We start from the raw sequence: 23548 nt of genomic DNA, 5'->3' as shown, positions 1-23548 counted from the left end.
GTGACCACATCCCTCATTCTCACAATCAAGCAAGATTGGAAGTTTTTCAGTTTAATTTCTGCATTTACATAAATATGTTGTGTTTAGTTCATTGGCTGCTGTGCTCAGCGTGTTGGTCTGTGTTATCAGTAGCTACGGTTATGCAGAGGTGTGTTAGATATGCTTTACATGTTGCATCGTTGAGTGTTTGAGAGTCTGTAATGGTGGCTTTTACCAATACTGTTAGCTGAAAGTGTAAGCACATGCTGTCTCAACGGCTCAGTAAATACCACAACAATAAAGATAACAAGTTACAGACATAATATCTTTGAAAATTTAGGTAAACAAACTGATAAACAACTAAAATATTGACACTCAGTCAGAATCCAGGTGAAGTCACCTTTTATATTAGTTATGCATCACGCTTTTCTGTGGGCGACTCTGACTTTTTTTACTATCAAATTGGCCGATTTGATACTGATATCTGATTTTTAGATTTTATTTTTTACTATAAAACCAGAAAAATGGTCATGTTAGGTTCTGTGAATCTCAAATAAGATGCAAACTATAAGATACACTTTAATTACAATCCACACAAAGGAACCACATAAACACTTAAGTAGATGTGACTTAAAACAGATTGTATAATCTCAGTATAGGAAGTGCAGAAAAAACAAAAGAAAGTTTCTGATTTTGTGAAATAATGCTGCATGAAACATACTGTACAGAGCTAAAACTATATATATATATATATATATATATATATATATATATATATATATATATATATATATATATATATATATATATATATATGATGGTTAAAAATGTAGTAGAGTTCCAGTAGGGGGCGCCTATAAAACTTAGGAGTTACTGGAGTTAAAGGTGCAGTGTGCAAGTTTGACACCCAGTGGTTAAACTAGGTATTGCGCTCCTGGATCAAAACACATTTTCACCCGGCTACTCCTTTGATGAGGGATTGACATGAATGTGCCTGACTATTGAGCTAATATAAACTGTGTTCTAAATAAAACCATTGTCATGCATTGGCTGGGTCAGTTGGCATTTCTGTGTGTCGTTTGCATGTTTTCCCCGTGTTCACGTGGGTTTCCTCCGGGTGCTCAGTTTTCCCCCACAAGTCCAAAGACATGCGCTATAGGTGAATTGGGTATGCTAAAATTGACCGTAGTTTATGAGTATGTGTGAATGAGTGTGTATAGATGTTTCCCAGGGATGGGTTGCGGCCAGAAGGGCATCCGCTGTGTAAAACATATGCTGGATAAGTTGGCGGCCCCAGATTAATAAAGCAACTAAGCTGGAAAGAAAATGAATGAATGAATGAATGAATGAGATACTGTATAAACTAATGGGGAAAACTATTACGTCAAATTAAATCATGTGGTACTGTTTTTGTATAGTTTAAAATTTAACCCAAATCTTTTTCAATAATTCACCCTTTCCTCTCAAAGAATATCTGATCTTCTCCAATGGTGTACAGTTTCAAACTTCCGAGATCCATAGTCCAACTGGTACAATGTCTGTTTTCCATTTCAAAGCAATGCATTTTTAGCTATTTAAAAAAAAAACATTTTAGTGAGCTTAATAGCATAATTAATTATTCTGGAGGTTTGATTGTGTATAATTGCCCAATAAACATATTTCTGGATCCAATGGAAAATCAATTTCATGAATCTATGATATGATATTGCATACTTGTACTCATAATACAATGTTGAGTGCAAAAATGAAACTTCTTCCATACCACATAACTTTACATTTTATTAAGATTGAGAGGTTCAATGCTTTGATTGAATAATTGGAATTTTTGTATGATGTATAATGTACTGCCATCATTAAAAGATTTATTTTTATTCGAAATTATGATTCTGGATGAAATAGCTTGGTAATGTAATTTCCAACAAAAGGAAAGAAAATAAAAGAAAAGAAGAGTGTATTACAATTGTTAAAATTTATTTATAACATTAGGGCGAGGCAGTGGCGCAGTAGGTAGTGCTGTCGCCTCACAGCAAGAAGGTCGCTGGGTCGCTGGTTCGAACCTCGGCTCACTTGGCGTTTCTGTGTGGAGTTTGCATGTTCTCCCTGCCTTCGTGTGGGTTTCCTCCGGGTGCTCCGGTTTCCCCCACAGTCCAAAGACATGCGGTACAGGTGAATTGGGTAAGATAAATTGTCCATAGTGTATGAGTGTGTGTGGATGTTTCCCAGAGATGGGTTGCGGCTGGAAGGGCATCCGCTGCGTAAAAACTTGCTGGATAAGTTGGCGGTTCATTCTGCTGTGGCGACTCGGATTAATAAGGGGACTAAGCCGACAAGAAAATGAATGAATGAATTCATAACATTAAGACAATGTTAGAATATATAATAATATAATAATAATATCTAAAAATTATTAACCCTTTTGGGAAATTGTAATTTTTTTAAGCACTGTTTAACAGAGGGAAGATTGTCCTCAACACATTTTAAAGAGTTAATAGGCTAACTAATTTCTAATAACAACTGACGTCTTATGACTTTGACTGACGTGCCTGATCTGTAATTATCCATCTCCATGAAGCAAATTTTGCATTGATGCATGCCTAGGTAAATGCATTTTATCTTTTTTGTTTACAGCTCATGCCCATGCATGCCCAAACTGTAATTTGAACTTTTGAGAATCAATTGAGGATTATTAGAAGAATTGCAATGCATCATTTTTTTCTCCCGCCTCTAATACATTTAAACATCTTCTCACTCATATATGATCACATTTCTTACTATATTTAGAACTTCAGGGCAAATGTTTGATTAAAAATATGGAAAATAAAACAAATATTCATTAAATATAAACCACTTTTAAAAAAAGAATGATTACATGCCTGACATAAAATATCTCATAATGTTAACATTGTACTTTCAAGATTACAATTTTCTAACAACGCTGTTTTCCGTCTGCATCTTTGTGATGACATGTAATAATTGTGCTCTTTTAAAATACGAAAAAGCAATACAGTAAACAATATATTTTGTGACACCACAATATTAACAATTGAGCATAATATGAATAAGCAATATCACACGAGTAGCAGTGTGATATGGCTGTAACCCTGAAAAAGACAAAACAAAGCAAACACTAGTAGATTACTATGGTATGAATACAGCACTACTACATACAAAAGAAAGAGATCAACTTAGAATGTCACTTACCTGATTTATAATGATTTGATCAGCTGAAGTTAAAAATACTAAAAGAAAACACTGAGTGTTTCTCCCCTAAGGACTTATTATTCTGTCTCTGTCGCCATCTTGTGGTGCAACTGTCTTTGCTCTGCTCAGTATGACAGGCTGATGAACGTTGATCAACGAAATTTTAAATATTAAAATAGTCACTATCCTTATAAATAAACTGCAGAGTTGAAATCTAAACTACATTCTCCCCTAAAAGCCTCAAAAGTGCATTATGTTGTCCAACAGCTGCAATATTTGGTCAAACTGTAGTAAGTTTATTGATCTGATCTCTTTGTGGGCGGAGTAATACAGAAGGGTGAAGAGGGTGCAAGAGTGCTGTTATTGCAGAATATGGCACAGCTATCAGCCAATCAGATTCCATAACCAGACAGAACTGTTGTATAAAAAGATGTAATTATACGATATATATATAGTCATATCACACACCATGACAATCACCCTGCTGTCATAAACTAATATGTAATAGAAAACTGTCCTATACAGTATGTTTCCCCCAAATTTGTAGCCTATTTTTGTAGGGAAAAGATGTTCAGAAGAATGTCTACATTGCTCCTTCCAAAACACTGAAAGTAAATACCAAATAAACGTGTCAGTGGTGGCAGGATGCTCAAGATTAGCCTAAAGCTGCTGTCGCACTAGACTTTTCATTCCATTTACTTCTATTCATATGCATGCAAATGAGTCAGAAAGAAACACAAGCCTGTGAGAAGATAGCTGTGTAACTGAGGTCAAGTTTTGTTCAAGTTTGAGACGAATATTGATCAAATTGTGACCGCTTGGTTAAACAAATATGCAATATTGTTGCTGAGTATTGCGATAACAATATTTTTTAGCAATTTTTACATTTTCCTAGAAAAATCCCATTTTTATTAGCTATTAAAGAAACAGGTGTTATATGATATTAAAATAAACAGGTAAATATATATATTTCAGATCTAATTAATTTTAATTCAGACTAAAAAGCTTTAAACATTGTGGGCTCTATCATACACCCGGCACAATAAGCTACAAGACGTGTATGGCATGATTTGTTGCTATTTTCAAACCAGAGCAACTCTCTCATTCTCGCTCTACAGATGCTCTGTTTAACTGTTTTCTTGCTAGTGAAACACTCGGTTTTTCCACTTACAAAGTCGTCATGTAAATAGCAAATGCGTTATGGCACGACGCAACTGGCTCTTAAAGGGAATGGGAGATGAAACTCTGATTGGTTAATTCTCAAAACACACCTATAACTCATTAAGAAAATAAGCTTAACCCTTTTAGACCATGCGCCACGGTGCAAAGCGGATTTTTTCGTCCTAATATTAGCAAAAGTGGATTCTGACACGCCCTGAATGTGTTTGTGCCCTGCGCTTTGCACTTTGCGCATGGATCGTCAAAATGAGCCCTTAGTCTTTAAAGCACTATCAATGAGTGAAAACAATATAGCCAATTTACTAAAATAATTATTAAAAAAAACAACCAACCAACCAAATAAATAATTAGAATAAATAAATAGACACAAACAAACAAATTAATAAAACGATAATATTCTTAATTATGAAATAAAATGCGTTATGTTTGTATCAAATCTAAAATGTAACATCACAGTTTATTTTTAATACATTTTAATTCCCAACTTCGGATCACCTCTCCAGGTCCTATCCTTAAAACTAGTCAATTATTAATTGTTCCATATTCTAGAAGGGTTTTACAGTGCAAACTGAAAAAGAAAAAAAACCTTCACCACCAAAAATAACAAACCCTTATAAGAAAAAAAACAAACCCTGATTAATTAGTCAAATTCACTGAAGGGACATATAAGCAGTAAGCAGTGGTTTAGCTTGTAATGAACTGTACATTGTGTTTTGTTACCTGCAAAGGCTGTAAATGTAAAGCCTGTACAAGGTCATTTTGCAGTTAGGAATGCTTGATGCATTAGTTAAGCTTATACATGTGTGTGTGTGTCCTATAAGTATTTTGGTATGCGTGTTGCAGAGTGTCAGAACAGAGTACACGCTTCACAAACACGGTCTGATCCAAATCCTGTTCTTCCTGTTGGTTAAGTAATTCTCGTTTTGTTGAGTGACTGACTGTGAAGAGAGCTAGAAGAGAACGTGTTTAGTAGAAAAGCACTGATAAGTTTTGTAAAAATCTGTTCTCTGATTGAAAAAGTATTTTTGCATATAATATTATTTGCTTTATAGTCTTGGTTCACAAATTGAGTTCACAAAATCATTATGTGCACTTTTAGTTGAGTGTTTTTGACACCGCTGCTATTGAAATTTGTATTGATTTTGGTGCGCTGGCTTGTCCATTTAGCAATTCTTTGAAATCATTGCCTAAAGGAGATGATCAGAGTTATTGCACACTAGGGCTGAACGATTCATCGAAATTGAAATAAAATCGCAATTTGAAATGTTGCAATTAGCTAATCGTAAAGTAACCAATAGTATCAGTACTGTTCAGATCAGCCACGGGTGACGCACAGCATGAACTTACAGTAGAGCGTAGATCTCCTGAGGGATCATACAAGCTTTTTTACTCTGCGGTGAGTTAAGATGCATCTGCTCTTAAACAAACTGACTGAATACACAAGTTTTGAGAGCTCTGAGTTTTATGCAAACTGCAAATTAATGAAAAGGGCAGCTCTCATGGATTAACATCTGCATTTTGACATCATTTCAGTTTAAGGGCCTGGACACACCAGGTCAATGATCAGGCCATTGGGCTTCATCGATGCGCCTGTCAGCATCAGTCTGGCTGGTTGGTTTGGTGTGTTCCACACGTCAGCTCTCATACGGTTAATGTTGGCGCTCATTTGCTCAATTGATTATTATTCAATATATTTGCAGGAGTGAATCCCTCTGCGGTGAGTGACAATATACTATGAAGATGGTTAGGGCTGGGCGATTTTTCCGATTTTTTCAATTAATTCGAATTTACGTTTTCAGACCATTTAATTTTGAATCAAATTGAGAAATTGCGATTTTTAAAAAATATATATTTAATACATTATAATGGCACCAATGCGCTTTCGTTCGCTCTGTATGAAGCAGAAAGCACACCAGAAACGCCTCTCGGCGACGCGCCGCGCAGCACCACGGTTCAGGACGCAGGTCATATTTCAGCCGTGCCACAGAGCGACATCTGATTAGTTTCATGTTAAATATCATGCGAATGTGCGTGTCTGGTATGTGATAGTTTAAACTGTCATGTGCGCGCCGTGTCACGGCGCTTCTGGTGTATGACCTGCTTGACTGCCTGTTAAAGCGTGAATTCATGTAGGATTTTACTTGTTGCGTTAGTCTGAGTCACGTCTGTGTGGATTGTCAAGACATATTCCCTCATCAAGTCGATAAACTCGATCTCAACATGTATAAAGGATGTAAAAGCCTGCCATGTGAAAAACCGCGCCGATCTTTTGGTTTGAACACGAGTAGAGGTGAGGGCCTGTAGCAGTGAAAATGAAAGTACCCGCCCCCATGACGTCACTTAGCGGACCTAGTTGAAAACCAGACAGATCAGGCAGCCTAATACAGAGAGTGGAGCAAAACGCATCAAATGATCGGTATTTAAAAGGGGGAAAAAAGGAAAATAGATTTAATATATTATTTTATATTAGACACACATCTGGTGTTTGTATTTGCTCCTGCTATACGTCCACAACTTCACACATTGGGTTAAATTAGGCTTTACAGTTTCCATGTTCAGTCCTTTTCTTCCACTCTATCTTTTTAAGAAAAAGGCAGCAGCTTTACAACCTGTCATTCAATCAGAAGACAAAGTCAAAGCCGAGCTGACAACCATTCTTTCCTAGGCAAAACTTGCAAAAAATACCCTTGTATTCCTGCAACTTCAATATTTACACAAATATTTCTTATTCAAATCTTCAGCAACGCTATTTAACTCGTGAATTTGTTTTACATTTATTTACTCCTTGACCGATTTTTGTATGACATGGCCATTAAACATACAATGTTCCTTAACCAGATGGTTTTTCAAGTTACTTTTAAAGAGAATGTTACTTCAGTCATGTTGTTGTAATGTTTTGAGAAGACTAGTAACACAATAAAAAAAAAATCGAAATTGTGAATCGGTCAAACTTTATAAAAAACCTAGATTTTTTTTTTTGCCAAATCGCCCAGCCCTAATGATGGTACTACACTCTAAAAATGCTGGGTTCCACACAACTGATTGGTGTTGGGTAGTGTTATCACAATACTGGAATTCCGTATCAATCGGTACTGAAAAACGTCAATTTCCCTCTAACTTTTAATCGCCGTGGGGCACATTCTTAAACAGTGCTGATATGCCATTGTGTTCACATGCTCAACAGAAATGACTGTGATTGGACATGATCTTTGGTTCATCGAACTCACTGCTGTTTATTGCATGCAACCACAGATACAGGGACACTAGAACGTTTTAAAGCTGCGATCCATCAGCAGATTTCTCGTATGTCAGCTTATAGACAAACCAGCTGATCGATGTGCCTTTAAAACGCTCCAGTGTCCCTGTATCTGTGGTCACACTCAGTAAACAATAGTGAGTTTGGTGAACCGATGATCTTCATGACTAATCAGTCATTTCTGTTGAGCATGTGAACACAATTAACCAGCGCTGTTTAAAACGTACTCAATAGCACTTAAATGTTCACAGGAAATGGACGTTTTTAAAATTTCAGTACCGATTGGAATCAAATTCCAGTATCATGACAACCCTAGTGTTGGGACAACATGAAGGAATTTAACTTAAAAAAGTTAACACAAACGCTGCTTTGGTTACGCTTTGCATGTAAACAAAGATAAAACGGATACTGCCCATCGCAGTGTGGAAAGACACGTCCCCCTGTGTCGAGTCGACTCTTGTCCGTTTGGTGTGTTTATGGGCAGCTTTCGGGTACAGACAGAACTAAACTTAAGCTGACGCGAGGCAACTTGGTCTGTACCATGCCGAACACACAACTTGGTTATGTGGAAGATCTTCAGATTAAAGTCACAATAATTACCAATAACATGTCACAATGTTGTCCGATAATAAACCTAAATGTAGAAAATAGGGGTGTAAGGGATCACATACAGATCACAATTCAAAGTTTGGAACCGAGGATTAATAATTTTATTGAACTTAAGGTTAGGTTAATTCAACATTTATAACAATAGCAGAAAAATCTCCTCCCGCGTCATTCAAGTCACATGTATAAAAGTATTTTGCTTTCCTCGTAAAATATAATGATGATGAAAAAAGTTGTGATGTGACCTACCTAAATGCTTTCTTAGGCTAATAATTAAAGGTCTTTTCTATCACTATTTGTTTAGCCTGCATTAATGCATCCAGTTTTCCCAGATATGGGTTGCGGCTGGAAGGGCATCCGCTGCATAAAAACTTGCTGGATAAGTTGGCGGTTCATTCGGCTGTGACGACCCCGGATTAATAAAGGGATTAAGCCGACAAGAAAATGAACGAATGAATAATGCATTCAGTGTAAAGCTGCATGATTAAACTATTAAAAGATCATGATCTCAATTTAAACCCGCATAATAAATGATAAATAGTAATGATTTGCATATGTTTATTAATCCTTCTGACCGCTGCATTCAAATCTGCGTTTGATAGAGAGAGATTCAGTTTTAACACTTTTTAAGTTCGTTACAAACAAATTAAATAACACAGAAGTACTGAGAGAACAGTTTATAGTTCAGATATATACTGATGTTTATGGTAAGGATTAAAATCACAGTTTGATGGAACTTTGGACACTGTTGAATGTTGTAGCAATTACATTGTTTAACCAATGGGTGGCGACAAACAACCATCAAAATTATGTCACTGAATTTTCAGGTTTTCAGAAAAGATCCACCTACATTATAATGAAACATGCAGTTTTATGTGTGAATTGTTGAATCATTAATTGAAAATAAATATGATGTGTTGTACAAGATGTTAGATTGTTATATTTCGCATTATCAGAAACAGTGGCAAATATCGTATTTCGTATTGAATATTTTTCTTTTTTCAGCTTTTTTTTTTCTAGATTTTTATTTTTATTAAGATTACAGGTTCTAGGTTGTGTCTGTTAAACCAATGATTTTTGCAGTAATGTTTTTGTATAAATGTAAAGCAAATGACATTTGTCTCCTCTAGGGTTGGGTGATGTCAACCAATTTGGCATCATCTGATGTGAAGAGCGAGCGGTGGTGGGCTACGGGGGGTTTGATAGACTGCGTGCAACGTGTCTGAAGAGAGAGGAGGGATCCGGGGGTTAGAAGGGTGCGTGACATATTTGAGGACCAGGAGGGAGACGCCCAATTTTTGGGAGATTATCACTCGTTTGCGGCCATTATGAGTCCCGCAAATGCATAGAGACTCCCGGAAGTTCCTGGTAGACTTGGGATGTCTGAATATCACGTTTAACAACTGTAGTGAGACACGATGCAGCGGTACAACCTTGATAAAGACGTGCACTGCTCTCTGTCTCTGGAGCTCAGAGTAACGCGTGGCTGTGTGTGTGTGGCTCTGCAGTGAGCACCACTTGTGTCTGTGTGTGTGTTTGGTCACGTGATGTGTGTTTTCAGCGGACGGAGGGCTGTTCAGAAATGCTAGGTAAAACATGGTGTGGATGTTGATCATTTGCGCTTTAAAATACCATTTTAACACTAAGACGTATTAGTGTAAACAGGGCCTGAGTGTGTATTTTTCGTGAGCGGGTTTGCGACAGGGGCGGGGCGGAGGATCGGCAATGCCGGCTTAGCATCGCGTTGTCTAATGGCCACTGGCGATGGACGATGACATCGTCTATCGGCCCAACCCTAGTCTCCTTCCTGTTTTGCTGATCTGAAAAATGGTATAATTTGTGACTCAAAAATTGTAGTGTGATCTGAACCCGAGAGATTTGTGATCGTTACACCACTTGTAGAAAGTAGCTGCTTGGTGTGTTTGGGTAAAAGTTTATCAAATAATAATAAGAATTTTATATTTGACAATGCATAGAAACGAATTACACACACACACACACACACACACACACACACACACACAAACACACACATGTTTGTATTTGTGAAAGTGGGGACATTACATAGATTTCCATTCATTTTATACTGTCCAATCCGTATATTGTATTGCCCTCACCCCATCCCACCCCTAACCCCAACCATCACAGGAGACAGTTTGCAGCTTTTCTCTCTGATTGAACTCATTCTGTAGGATTTATAAGCATTTTGAGAAATGAGGACGTCACCAATGTCCTCATATTTCACCTCCTTTTTGTAATACCTGTGTCATACCCAAGTCATTATACAGATTTGTGTCCTAATATGTCACAAAAACACGTACACACACAAACACACAAACACAAAATTAGTAAATATATTCATATAATCAGATCAAAAAATATTAATTCTTTTATTTAAAGTGTGTAAATGACAATATTAAGTGTAATCTTGACTTCCTGACTACAAAATCAAATCAAATCGCAACATCTGTCCAAAAAAAAAATGCAACTAGATATTTTTCCAAAATTGCTCAGTCTTACTACACACTTTAAATGCCCTGTTGCCCACACAATCATAAAAGATGTCTTAGAAAGTGCTTTTGCATTTCTTTTATATTGTAACTAATGTCAGGACCAGTTGAACTTTGCTTGGTGTAGAGGCTCAGCTAGTAGAGCTCTGTTTTTTGTATTGTTGATATCTGAGCGATCAGTCTCTGTGGCAGCAGCAGTTAACAGAAGTTGGCAGCTGAAAACCTATTGAAAGTCCACGCTCTACTGAAGCACACACTCTACTTCCTGTCTGGCCGCTCACCAAGGGTAGGTGTGGTGTATGTGCTCACTGCACAGGTAAAGAGCACTGATTTATATTCAGCCCTGTGCTGTTGTCTTGGAGACCATGAGCAGCTAGTACACCATGTGGCACAACAAGTTTCCAGTGAAAAGGAATGTGTACATGATTTCAAGGAAATGGTCTCTTGTTTTGCTACTACAATCTTGAGGCACTATGAAATCTGTTTACATAGTTTAATTGTTTTTTTTCAGCATGTTTAATGTTTACAACATATGTGGTTTAATAAAAATTTAGGTGCAATGTTTCTGATTTTTTTTAAAGCTCTCAATTGATAAACAAACATAATGTACATTTTAGGGCTAATACACAAACACACACACACACACACACGCACACACACACACACACACACACACACGCACGCACGCACGCACACACACACACACGCACGCACGCACACACACACACACACACACACACACACACACACACACACACACACACACACACACACATACATATATATGCACATGGGAGCGACGTGCACACATTTTCAACATGGACCTAGTTGAAAAACATCTCAACTTTTCTGAATAGCTCGAGCACTAGAACTAACCAATCTGCTTTACACTTTGTATGGAATATACTTATTACACTAATAACTGCAGACTAATTACATCAGACACACACAAAGCATGCACTCATGCCTGTCACTTCAGGTCAGAATTACAACGCATGCGAAAATGAGTGCCGTGTAGCAGCAGTCAGAAAATTGTAAACAAAAAGGATGTCGTCAGAGTAGCTTTTTGGTTTCTTTTCTTGTGCATCCCAGCCACTAAGTACCCCAACTGAAAGATGTTTAGCATAGGGGGTAATGTAGCCATCCAACTTCACAATTTTTAATGTTTAGTATGTATTTGAATAGCGAGGGCTGGTGCCTTTACTTGAATGCTCAGATTTGATTATCATAATTTGTTTTGTTGACAGAGTTTGAGGTTTACTGTATCATTATCATTCAGACCTTAAAGATGTAATATTTTATTTATCAAGTTTAGGTTTGATAAGTTCAGGTTTATTTATGGAGTCTCTTTAACACTTTAACAAGTTTGAGTTTCTTTAACACTTATGTGTATTTTATTATAAAGACATTTTGACTATTAAAACTATTTTCCTTTGTAATGTTGATAAACTGAAATAAAGTGGTTAAATTCATTCATTAATTTTTTTTCGGCTTAGCCCCTTTATTAATCCGGGGTCGCCACAGCGGAATGAACCGCCAACTTTTCCAGCATGCTTTTACGCAGCAGATGCCCTTCCAGCCACAACCCATCACTGGGAAACATCCACACACACTCACCCACACTCATACACTATGGACAATTTAGCCTAGCCAATTCACCTGTACCGCATGTCTTTGTACTGTGGGGGCTCGAACCAGCGAGCTTCTTGTTGTGAGGTGACAGCACTACCTACTGCGCCACTGCGTCACCCCTAAAGTGGTTAAATAAATTCTAATATTACTAAATGTATTGTAAAAAATATTTAATAATTATTGATATCGAATGATATGAAACATGAAATCAAGATTTTTTTTTTGTGCAAAATCCAGCTCGAATATATATATATGTATATAACATATATGTATATAATTTAACTGAAACAATTTAAAATGAAACATGTAAATAGTAAATTGTGATTAATAAAAATGTAACACACCTTTTGGTGCACAGCTGAAAAAATGTCATATTTTTTTAAGAAACTGTTTAAATTATTTAATTATCCTCTTTAATAGTAGTATTTAAGTACATTCTGCTCTACAATAGTAATAGTAGATAAACAGTTGGCTGAGAGGCCTTTCCAGCCTTGCAGAACACCTTAACCACCAGAAGTGCACAATTACTGCCAAATGTGTGTGACAAAATGTCATTTTAAGAGTTTTTTGAAGTAAAATTGTGGTTATTCATTAATTCGTTTATTCATTCATTTTCTTTATTAATCAGGGATCGCCACAGCGGAATGAACCGCCAACTTATCCGGCATATGTTTTACACAGTGGATGCCCCTTCCAGCTCCAGCCCAACACTGGGAAACACCCATACAATCTCGTTCACACACATACACTACGTTCACACATATACACTACTACATTATCCAATTCACCTAAAGCGCATGTCTTGGGACTGTGGGAGCAGCCTGAGGAAACCCACGCGAACACTGGGAGAAAATGCAAACACAGAAATGCCAGCTGACCCAGTCAAGGCTCGAATCAGTGAGCTGTCAGGCAATCGTGCTACCCACTGCGCTACCATGATGCATTGTGGTTATTTTTACTTCAAATATGCAGTTTTTTTTAATAAAGTAATACTTTTTTTAATTCACACTGCTGTCGCTTTGCTGGTAAAACGAGAGATGCAATGTTTGATCCTAATCTTTTAATTGTTACAAAGTCAATAGTTTTAGCAGATGCAAAGTTACATTTTCTACTGGTGGTCATGATGGACTGGGGCACTGGAGTGGAGGCTCTGGAGTAGTTGTCAGATGGTACTAGGGCTGGGCGATTTAATTGAGGGAATTTTCTTGCACATCTTATCAGTAAAGCCTGTTCTAGTAAACCTCCAGCACGTGCGTTTCGATGGGGCACAATTTATTACACAGAGTCGTACAATTTCTTAAAGTTACATTGGTTCACATTTGAATTTGGTTTAATAAGTTAATAACGACACTAAATAAGCGTTTTGCGATAATGACAAATGTTTGCATCGCTTCTCAATGAACTACGGCTGTAGTAAAAGCTGCACATCAAATGACAACATATAATAGCATACTTTTCCTTTAAACTCACCTCATAACCTCAGTCGAAGGTTTCTGAAGTCGTGTGTTTATTAGTCACGCTGAATCAATGACAGCAGTCTCCAACAAGTCTGCTGTTTATTCAACAACTGTTATTTTCCCTAGTGGATTTTCTGAGTTTGTTTGCGTGTATTTGTTGTGGGTTTCTGTGAAAGCGTCCTTCTGGCCTTCAGAGGAGATTTACTACTAATCACACTGTGCTTCCTTTAGAAGTTGCGCACTATAGTTTCAGCTTTGCTCAGTCGTGTTTATGATTTCACTTTGATTAATCATCCATCTATCTACTCTGGTGTGGTGTCCATGATATGTTGAGTCTTAAGGCTCTGAACTGTAGGATCCTGGAGTGATGGCCTTGATGACGATACAATGTTCTGGAGTGGAGACCATTATGGGAAAAGACTCTGGAATCATGTTAAGATTAGACATGGGCTTGTAGGGCTGTACAATATATCATTTCAGCATTGATATCGCAATGTGCACTTTCACAATAGTCACATCGCAAGATGGGCAATTTTGAGTCTGAATTATAGTTGATCAGGAGGTACAGAATTGTATTGAATTGCTGTACTTATACAGAATTAATACAATTTATGTCTTTATTCTAGTCCAAATTTCTACATCACAAAGTGGAAATAAAATAATTTCATTTCTCCCACTGGCAGATAAATTGACTTGTTTTAAGTAAAAACTCTTAGGGCCCTATCACACACCCGCCACAATAAGGTGCAAGACATGTTTGGCGCGATCTGTTGCTATTTTCAGACCAGCGCAACATTAATTTTCATGTTTGGCGCCATGTTGTTTAAATGGCATATCCATTTGTGCCACTTTGTGGACTCATGGGTGTGCTTGTCTATGAAGTAGGTGTGTTAAGACGCATTGTTGGCATGTTGGCATGTTGCTATTTTGAGGAACTGAAATAGATTGCGCCATTGACCAGCTGAAAACTGGTCTAAAGTCCAGCACAGAGCGTGTTAGTTATGCGCCTATGCAGGTCTAAAAAATCTTACACATTGCTTATATACACAGCATGTACAGCAATACACAAATATATTTACATATGAAAGTAAACGATTAAAATGTTGCAAAAATTTGTATTTTCTGAACAAATATAAAAACTACTGCCTCCATGCCTTCTTCATGTCGGTGGGGCTTTTTCACAAGTTTCACAAGATTTGTCCACCTGTAGATTTGTCCATATGGGGCATAAGAATAGGACGTTTGTTTGGATATATTGGAAATCAGAACTGAATTTAGAAATAGTTTTGAAACAAATCTTTGCGCTTATAAATTGAAATTAAATATATAGGCTAATCTTGTCTTCAGTTTCCTTACTCCACAAAAGTAAAGGAGTAAAGTAAAAACTACAAATAAAGAGAAAATTGAGAGGCTGAATGGAGTAGGCTCGTTCTTTATCCTTGTGCTGCAGATGGTCTGTCTAACTGTTTTCTCGCTGGTGAGGTGTTCAGTTTTTCCACTTACAAAGTTCGCCAAAAAAAAAGCAAATGCACCACGGCATGACGTAACTGACTCTTAAAGGGAATGAGACATGAGACTCTGATTGGTTTAATGCCATTATGCTCAAAACACACCCATAACTCATTAAGAGAATAAGCACAACCCTATTAGATCATGCGCCAGGGCACAGAGCGTATTTTTCATCCTTAAAATAGCAAAAGTAGATTCGGACACATTTTTAATGCTTTTACACCATGCGCTTTAGACTTTGTGCCTAGATCGTTCAAATAGAGCCCTTAATGTTGACTTATTTCTTCTGAAGTTAAAAGACTAAATTAAATTTTCACTCGATCTAAGATTTTTTGGATATTTGGACTTGAAACGAGACAAAGCAAAGCAAGAAATCATGTTTTGCATGGTGATTATTTAATTTCCGTTTACTGTTAGACTCCCCAGGAAACCGTCAAAAATTGCTATTTAAACTATTTTGTGAAACTGTTCGTATCACAATATTTATTTCAGAAAAATAAAATATCGCAATATCAGATTTGTTCAGTATTGTGCAGCCCTATGGGCTGGTATAAGGGCTTACTCACTCTAGACTATTCGAACCATGCCTGGGCACAATTCCCGACTTGTTTGACAAGTGTGATTGGTCTGAATCGGGCCCAGGTACAGTTCAGTTGGTCGGTCCTGGCTCAGTTGGCAGAGGTGACACAGACCCAACCGCAAAAAGTACTGCGCCTTTTTGGACTAATTCAACTGCCGTAGGCAGATGAGCTGTGCCTTATGGAATGTGAAAGGAAACAAATTGGTTGACATTGCTTTACCAATAGAGAGAGAAAGAGAGAGAGAGAGAGAGAGAGAGAGAGAAAGAGGGAAAAACATTACCTGATACATCGTTAGTAATATTTTCGCAAGATGACCATGTCGCAATTTAGCTAAATTTATTCACGCCTCCTAAAGTGACGTTCGATGCATTAAAACACTGTTTTTCAGCCACAGCCGCGCTTCATTCTCCAAATGTATAGTTTGTCTAAAGTGATACAAACTATATAGTACACCCCGAGCAGGGATACAATCAGTCAGCGCAGTTATGGCTCCATAGTCAAAAGCGACATATCTGCCGGTTTGTTTACTTGCGGGAGTTCACTGGCATTTTCCCGCATGAGAATTCTGACCATTCGAAAAGCAGTTTATGAAATACGTTCAATAACATCTGGACAATGAGTGATGTGGATTTTGTCAATGACTGCATTTTGGTTCTTTTCAACTTCGGTTCGGACCAAAGCAATCAGCGTGGTGTGAAAACGACCCAAAGATTGCAGAAAATGCTACAATGTATCATATGTTGCCCTTGGTCCGGACCAAATGAACCGAACTACAGATGTGAAAGCACCCAAACATGCAAACCCTCACTGCTTGTCAGCTGCCACCTTCAGCAAACCTCCTAAAACCTGTAGCACGAGGACTTTTGTGATAATTTATAAGCATGAAATGAATCTGAATCGTGGTCTGACCAGCTTTGGATGCCGAGATTCCTTTTCTGCTGGAAATGCTGTTGCCCTAAAAACCTAAATAAAACAGACGTAAAACAAAACGTAAAGCAAAAAAACTTGCATTTATCACAGCAACAGTATAACAGAATCTTTTTCCAGCATTAAAACTTTGATTTTTCCAAACCAACCAAGGTTAACCTTGAAACTGGTTATCGCCTCATGTCTAGTTAAGATTGGACAAGGCTTTGATTTTGAGGCTTCAGCATGACAGCCATGATGTGATGGCACACTATCATGGCCCGAGCATGGATAAATTCTAACATCTGAGGGTCTTGAATTGGTATACGCACATTTCCACCCCCATTTTGTCCAAACACAACATTTACAAAAGAGTTGTCTGGTGTTTTTTAATCCTTTAGAGAGGCTCAGTTCACAGTATGCGCACAGAAGCCAGAGGTATTGAGAGCAAACATCTCTTTCTGTGTTTGTGTGTGTGTGGAAACCTGTTGGTTTGGATGTCGACGGTGATACGTTGCGCTATATAACAACTTCACTTCAGCCTGTCAGTATCTGATTTGAGTAGGAGTAAAAATGGTTGTGCAGAAACAGACGTACAATGAGAGAGAGAAAGGGGCCGCAGAAACATGGACCAATAGAGTTATTTTCTATTCAAGGCCACAACCCCGCGGCCCGCCCATCCGCACACACATGCATGCACACAGACGAGGGAATGTTAGGTTGATAAAGGAGGAGGATCTTGGTAGGGAAGTGCGAACTGGAGAAAAACAGTGACTTATTCAGTCTCAAATCCCATCAGTATGCATACTTAAGACACTTCAGTTAAACACAGCTATTCTTAATTAACATCTTAAAGAAACAGAAAAAAACGATTTATCTATATTTTAGTACTTCAGTCACCATAGTTTTCACATCAAAAACTATAGAATAAAAGACATTATGCGCAGATTCAGATCAGTTTAGCTTTTAGATTTATAAATGATGCACAGTTCTCATATACAGTGTTTAACGCCAGGGGTGACACACACAACTGGAGGTAAGATCCAATATGCAGGTTTGTTCAATGGTCAAGCAAGCAATGGTCTAATCAGGTGTAAACAGGTGTAGGCAAATCCAGAATCGTAATCAATGTACAGGCAATGGGTCGTAAGGCTGGCGGCTAAACAGGATAACAAGGGTAAACAAGGCTAGAGTCTAAACACGGAGAAAACAAGACAAGGAGATACACGTTGTAATGTCACTGGTAGCAAACAAGATTCTGCAAACTTGATGGGTGAATGAGTGGCTTTTGAAGGGTGTCTAATCAGTCTCTGGAAGTCCTCAGGTGATGCGAGTGTAATCATTCTAGATGAGTGAGCAGGTGTGAGTGTCTGGGAGAAGTGCATGTCTGCATATGTAGTCCAGAGGAAGGCGGAAGTGTAGTCCATGGTTATACATCTGGTTATACATATATCTTCGGAGAGCGATCGCTGGTTATCGTAACACAGTGGAGGTTTACGTGTGAATGCATCAGTGATTACATTTCGTTTGACTTCTACATAATCTCATGACACATTTCTTTCAAATACATCTGTAATGTTATGGAGGATAAGGTTCAGTGTCTTGTTTACTTTTTAGTGTAAATGAGACTACATTTTATTCGAAGTAATATTCTACAAATTTGTACTTACAGCTGCACGATTCTGGCTAAAATGAGAATAAAATAAAGATCATGATTTTCTCACGATTCTGTAGATGTAAAATAAATGTTAATACGAGTGGGCTATTATTGTTATTCTCAAACATGCGGTAAAACAGCAATAGGCTTTGTGTAGCTGTACTGTTGGTTAAAATGCTAAATGTTGTATAGACTTGGAATGGTGGACTTGAATAAACTTTAGATTTGTCCTGGTCATTAATGCTGATGATAATTCTGATGTTGAACTATTGTGTTTAAGACGTATGCTTACAATCTGTCATTTTCTGCTTTAAATCTGTCACTGACATGATTTTTTGTGAATACAGAAGACAGAAATTTTGCATTTCGACGGGTTTTGGATACTTTTTAAGCTGGAATCAGTTAGGTACATCTGACAACACTGTGTGCACTTTCGGTTTTATTTTCACTGCAAAGATCACATCCCACGCGGCTCCCAAACGATCACTCTGTTCCACAAACTAAATGTTATAACAACTTTATCACCTGTTATTCACAGCCTATGCAGTTTCTGTTCACTAAAGTAGACTTCATTCAGAGGCGCGCTCGCCCGCCCTTTCTTTGGTAACAGCTGACGGTCAGCTAACGTCACATGTAATTTTGCAGGTGCAAATACATTACATGAAGACAGAAATGACATTTTTGGGGTAAAATTATTTCTTATAAATACAGCATGTGACTCTTTCAACACCATTTACAAATGTCCACGTTGCTGAACAACATATGTAAAACAATATGAAGACTTGTGTGGCCACCATTGCTTCTCTCCTGAACTTGAAAATATGATTGACAAAATTATAGAAATGTTGAATTAAGATCGTCAAGGGGGTCGAATCGAGATCACAATCTTTTTATGATTAATTGTGCAGCTCTATTTGTACTAATACCATAAATGTGTCTTGTGATATCAGCTTGGTTTTTATAGGTACTAGGTAGTGCATTTGAATAATTCATTCATTCATTCATTTCCTTTTCGGCTTAGTCCCTTTATACTATACGTCATGTTTGCTGGCCTCACGCATCACGAACCTGTCAGTCAGTCAATCAGTCAGTCAGTCAGTCAGTCAGCATGAAATCTTAAAGGGTTAAACAAATGACGCACAGCACTACTACGGTTAAATAAAAGTTTGCGCTGTTATAATTCACTTACCTTTTAATACGTTTTGGTGCGATTATCACCCGCTATTAAAAAAACACGACTGAATGTTTGAATGAGAAGTTGTAATGTAGCCGTGGCGGGATCAGTTTTGCCGTGACGCCCGGCCATGGAAGAATGAATGTAGCGTAAACCATGCAACCATATCGCACTGCTACTCGTGTAATATTGCTTGTATATATAATTAGCAGTCATTAAAAAATTTAGTTAACATGGAGCAGGATGTATTATAAGGACCTGTTTACTGTGTGTTTACTTCACTTGTCCATCTGGGAAACAGGACTGCAACTCACTAATCAAATAATCAAACTATTAAAAGAATGAATCAGCAATTTGGCTCATTAATAATGTGTTCAAATTGGTACTTGGAAATTGTACTGTAATGATGCACCCCTACTGTTTACCTTATTTACATTTATGTCTCTTTAATAGACACAAACTGAATTAATTCATAGAGTTTAAACCATTTGTGCATCTGTTTTGTTTCAGTATGTCTCGGGACCGATATGAAACTGGCTTTACCCTCCAGTCTGGAAAATCATTATGAAATGCTTAGGCTGCTCTACACAGGCTGTCAGGTGGTTCATGGTAACCTGGAGATTACACACCTGCAGGGCAATCCAGACCTCTCTTTTCTGCAGGTACGGGGCTTTCATGTGTGTGTGTTTGTGTGTGTGTCCGCTCTGTATTGGGTGCACTTTTGCTCTGCTGCTGAAAAGACATCTCAGTTATGCTTTTTGTCCCTTACAGTAGGCAACTTCACAACTGCATGTAAATTAACTTTCAATGGAGTATTAGCAGCCCATTTCCACTTTTTCTGCACTCTTTTGAAGGGTACCAAACACGAGAAAGGGTACCAATAGGCGGAGCAAGACATGCAGCTCAACGCTATTGGTTTACAGAGACACGCCATTCGCTTACGCAACAAGCCAATAAAAAAAAGGAGCCGCCATGTTTAAAATACTCAGCCGAGAGATCTTTTACTGTGTAAATATTAGGGATGTAACGGTATCAGAATTTCACGGTACGGTAATACCTTGGTATGAATGTCACGGTACGGTATTTATTGAATCATTTACAGGAAAAAACAAAACTTATGAAAATACTCCAAAAAAGTGCCAAAAGTGTCAATGACATACAAATTAGCCATCTATCTGTAAGCTTTGAAACAGGAACTTCAATTTTAATAACAAAAAAATATTAAACCATGTAAAAAAAATAAAGTTTCAATTTAGTATTGTTGAAAACTCATCACATTCAACATTTAATCACTCACTCACTTAGATAGAGATGGGTTTAAAGGAAAATTATCATATAAATATAATCTGGTAAAAGCTGGTATCTCTGGGCATTTACAATGTCCCCTGCAACAGAAAAAAACCCTCTCATTTGGGACTGAGGTTTCTGGGACAAGAGAGATATGACTTGGCCCAGGTTGACAGCAGTGGGTAACGTTGTGCATTGTCTTTCCCCCACTTGAGAGGACAAATCATGAGTGAGATAGAGGTCTCATGTCTGCATCAATCTGAACAGTGTGCTGACAACACCGCTATTCAGTACGCGCGCGACAACACAGCTGATAAGAACTCGCGGGACAACACCGCTATTCAGTACGCGCAACACCGCTATTCAGTACGCGCGCGACAACACAGCTGATAAGAACTCGTGCGACAACACCGCTATTCAGTATGCGCGCGGCGACAACACCCGCTTTAGAGTTTTCCAGCTCTTTTTCATCCCCGCTTCTAGCAGCACACTCCATTTCCGCATTACTGGATCTGTAGCGACAACAGACCGCAAGGGATGATGGTCAAGCATGGGCTGATGGGAATTGTAGTTTTCGCTACCTCCCGTTCGCTTCATTCGCCTGAGCAAATTTTCTCAGAAGACCTATAGTTTTACCGAGTCATGCGACTACGGTAATATCGAAAAAAATTAATATTGCGGTATGACGGTATTTACAATACCGTTACGTCCCTAGTAAATATATATACATATAATAACGAGCCATGGTCGACCCGGGCTCAAACAAACCTTGTCGTTGTCTTGATGAACAGCCACAAATCCAAAAAGAAAAGCAGATTTACCCTGTGTCCCTTAGCATTTTACGAGCCAGTCTGAAGCGCGAGCGGTTTCGCTTTCTTGCTTGTGCTCGTCGCGCGTCTAAATCTGAAATAGCAAACTTCTTGAGCTGATGATAATAATGTGCGCTTGATTATTGACGTGCTTCTGAAACCCGATCCTGTCAGACACTGACAAACTCGAAAGTGAAGCGCGAAAAAACAAAGGAGAAGCCAGAAAAAAGGAGCACATTGTTTCTTCAGCAAACGTGAACAAACTGCCATGTTTGACTATTATCATCACCTTTTGGACTATTATGAACTGGGATGATGGAATGACTCTCTAACAGAGGCTACATGTGCTGCTGAAGATTACAGACACAGATGAGAGGTTTTCACTGACTGATGGCTATATTTTGTGTTGTTTTTGAACCTAAATAAGGACTATACATATGCTGTGTGTAGTTCTTCTGTAGTTGGTAACATATCGAAGACTCTAAGGGGCTGTATGTGTTCATATATGTTGCATTTATTGATTTGTTTTATATAATTACAGACGGTACATTACTGTATAATAACAGTAGGCTATTTCGCACTGTCATTGATCTGCAGTCATAAACAACTCATGTTCATAGAAAAGTTAGTAATAAACATTTATACACAAGTATTTATGCGTATAAAGCCTCTGTTTTAGTGCTTCTCATATGATAAGTGAACGACCTGTGCAGCTTTAATGTAGACAATTTCTCGAGCGAAAATGTCGTCGACTAAAACTGTCTGTCATACCGAGAAAATGACTACAGTAAAGCTATACAGGTTGTTCACATATCACATGAGAAGCACTTCTCACAAAACAGATGCTTTATACGCATAAATACTTGTGTATAAACGTTTAATACTAACTTTTCTATGAACATGATTTGATTATAACTGCAGATCAATGACAGTGCGAAATAGCCTACTGTAACTGTAATGTCTGAAATTATATAAAATAAATCAATAAATGCAACATATATGAACACATACAGACCCTTACAGTCTCTGATATATTTTCAATTACAAAAGAACTACACACAGCAGACATTTAGTCATTATTTAAGTTAAAAAACAACAAAAAATATAGCCCAAAGTCAGTGCAAACCTCTCATCTGTCTTTAATCTTCTGCAGCTCATGTAGCCTCTGTTAGAGAGTCATTCCATCATTCTAATTCATATCAGTCCAAAAGGTGATGATAATAGCTAAAGGGCCATGAAACCCCCTCGTTTCAGCAGGGTGTTTTCACACCTCTACTTTGGAAAAAGTTCGAAAAGTGGGCGTGTCCAGCTCTGTTTAGGGGGGAGTGTCGGAGGAACTAAAGTGGGAGGGTGTGGGAGTGTCTATTTGGGCACGCGCGAGTTTCAGTCAAAATACACACAGGAGAAAGGGATGGTGTTTAACCTACATGGACATCTGTAGTCGAAATATTTGCCAAATTATTAAATGTTGGACTTTAACTGCAGTTTGGCTCTTTCATTCAGGGAATTCATTCATGCCCCTCGCGACAAACGAGATATTTGATTCGAGGATCTGCTCTAAGCGTGTATTTTTCATGCAATGTTTAATACCGCACGGCGAATGAGAGAAAAAAAAAATCCGCATTTCCCGGAAACTTAGATGCACACGGCAGGTAGCGTCAGAAAGCTGCGTGTGTTATTCCGGTCACAAAATGCGGTGCTAACATGTTTGCACTCAGTGCAATAGTTAACTTTATTCGATACGAACAAACTGAATAAACAAAGAGCACTGGTCGCTCACTTACCAAATCTGTAGAGACAGGACA

At 38.0% G+C, this 23548-nt stretch overlaps 1 protein-coding gene and 1 long non-coding RNA gene across 3 annotated transcripts in view; one reads left to right on the top strand and one right to left on the bottom strand.

Annotated features, from left to right (window-relative positions):
* Nucleotides 1-23548, bottom strand: part of LOC147841278 (uncharacterized) — a 159689-nt gene that overhangs the window by 22240 nt on the left and 113901 nt on the right. The window lies entirely within an intron of this gene.
* Nucleotides 1-23548, top strand: part of erbb2 (erb-b2 receptor tyrosine kinase 2) — an 83857-nt gene that overhangs the window by 3721 nt on the left and 56588 nt on the right. For both annotated transcript variants that reach the window (XR_015503311.1, NM_200119.2), the window contains 1 exon segment: nt 20158-20309. Coding sequence is in view for 1 of the 2 variants with exons in the window: in NM_200119.2 (NP_956413.2) it covers nt 20158-20309 (152 nt within the window). In the remaining variant the exon portion in view is untranslated.

Source organism: Danio rerio, chromosome 12 (genome assembly GCF_052040795.2).
Source record: "Danio rerio strain M-AB ecotype USA chromosome 12, GRCz13ab, whole genome shotgun sequence".
NCBI lineage: Eukaryota > Metazoa > Chordata > Actinopteri > Cypriniformes > Danionidae > Danio > Danio rerio.
This window is presented reverse-complemented; position numbering and strand designations above follow the sequence as displayed.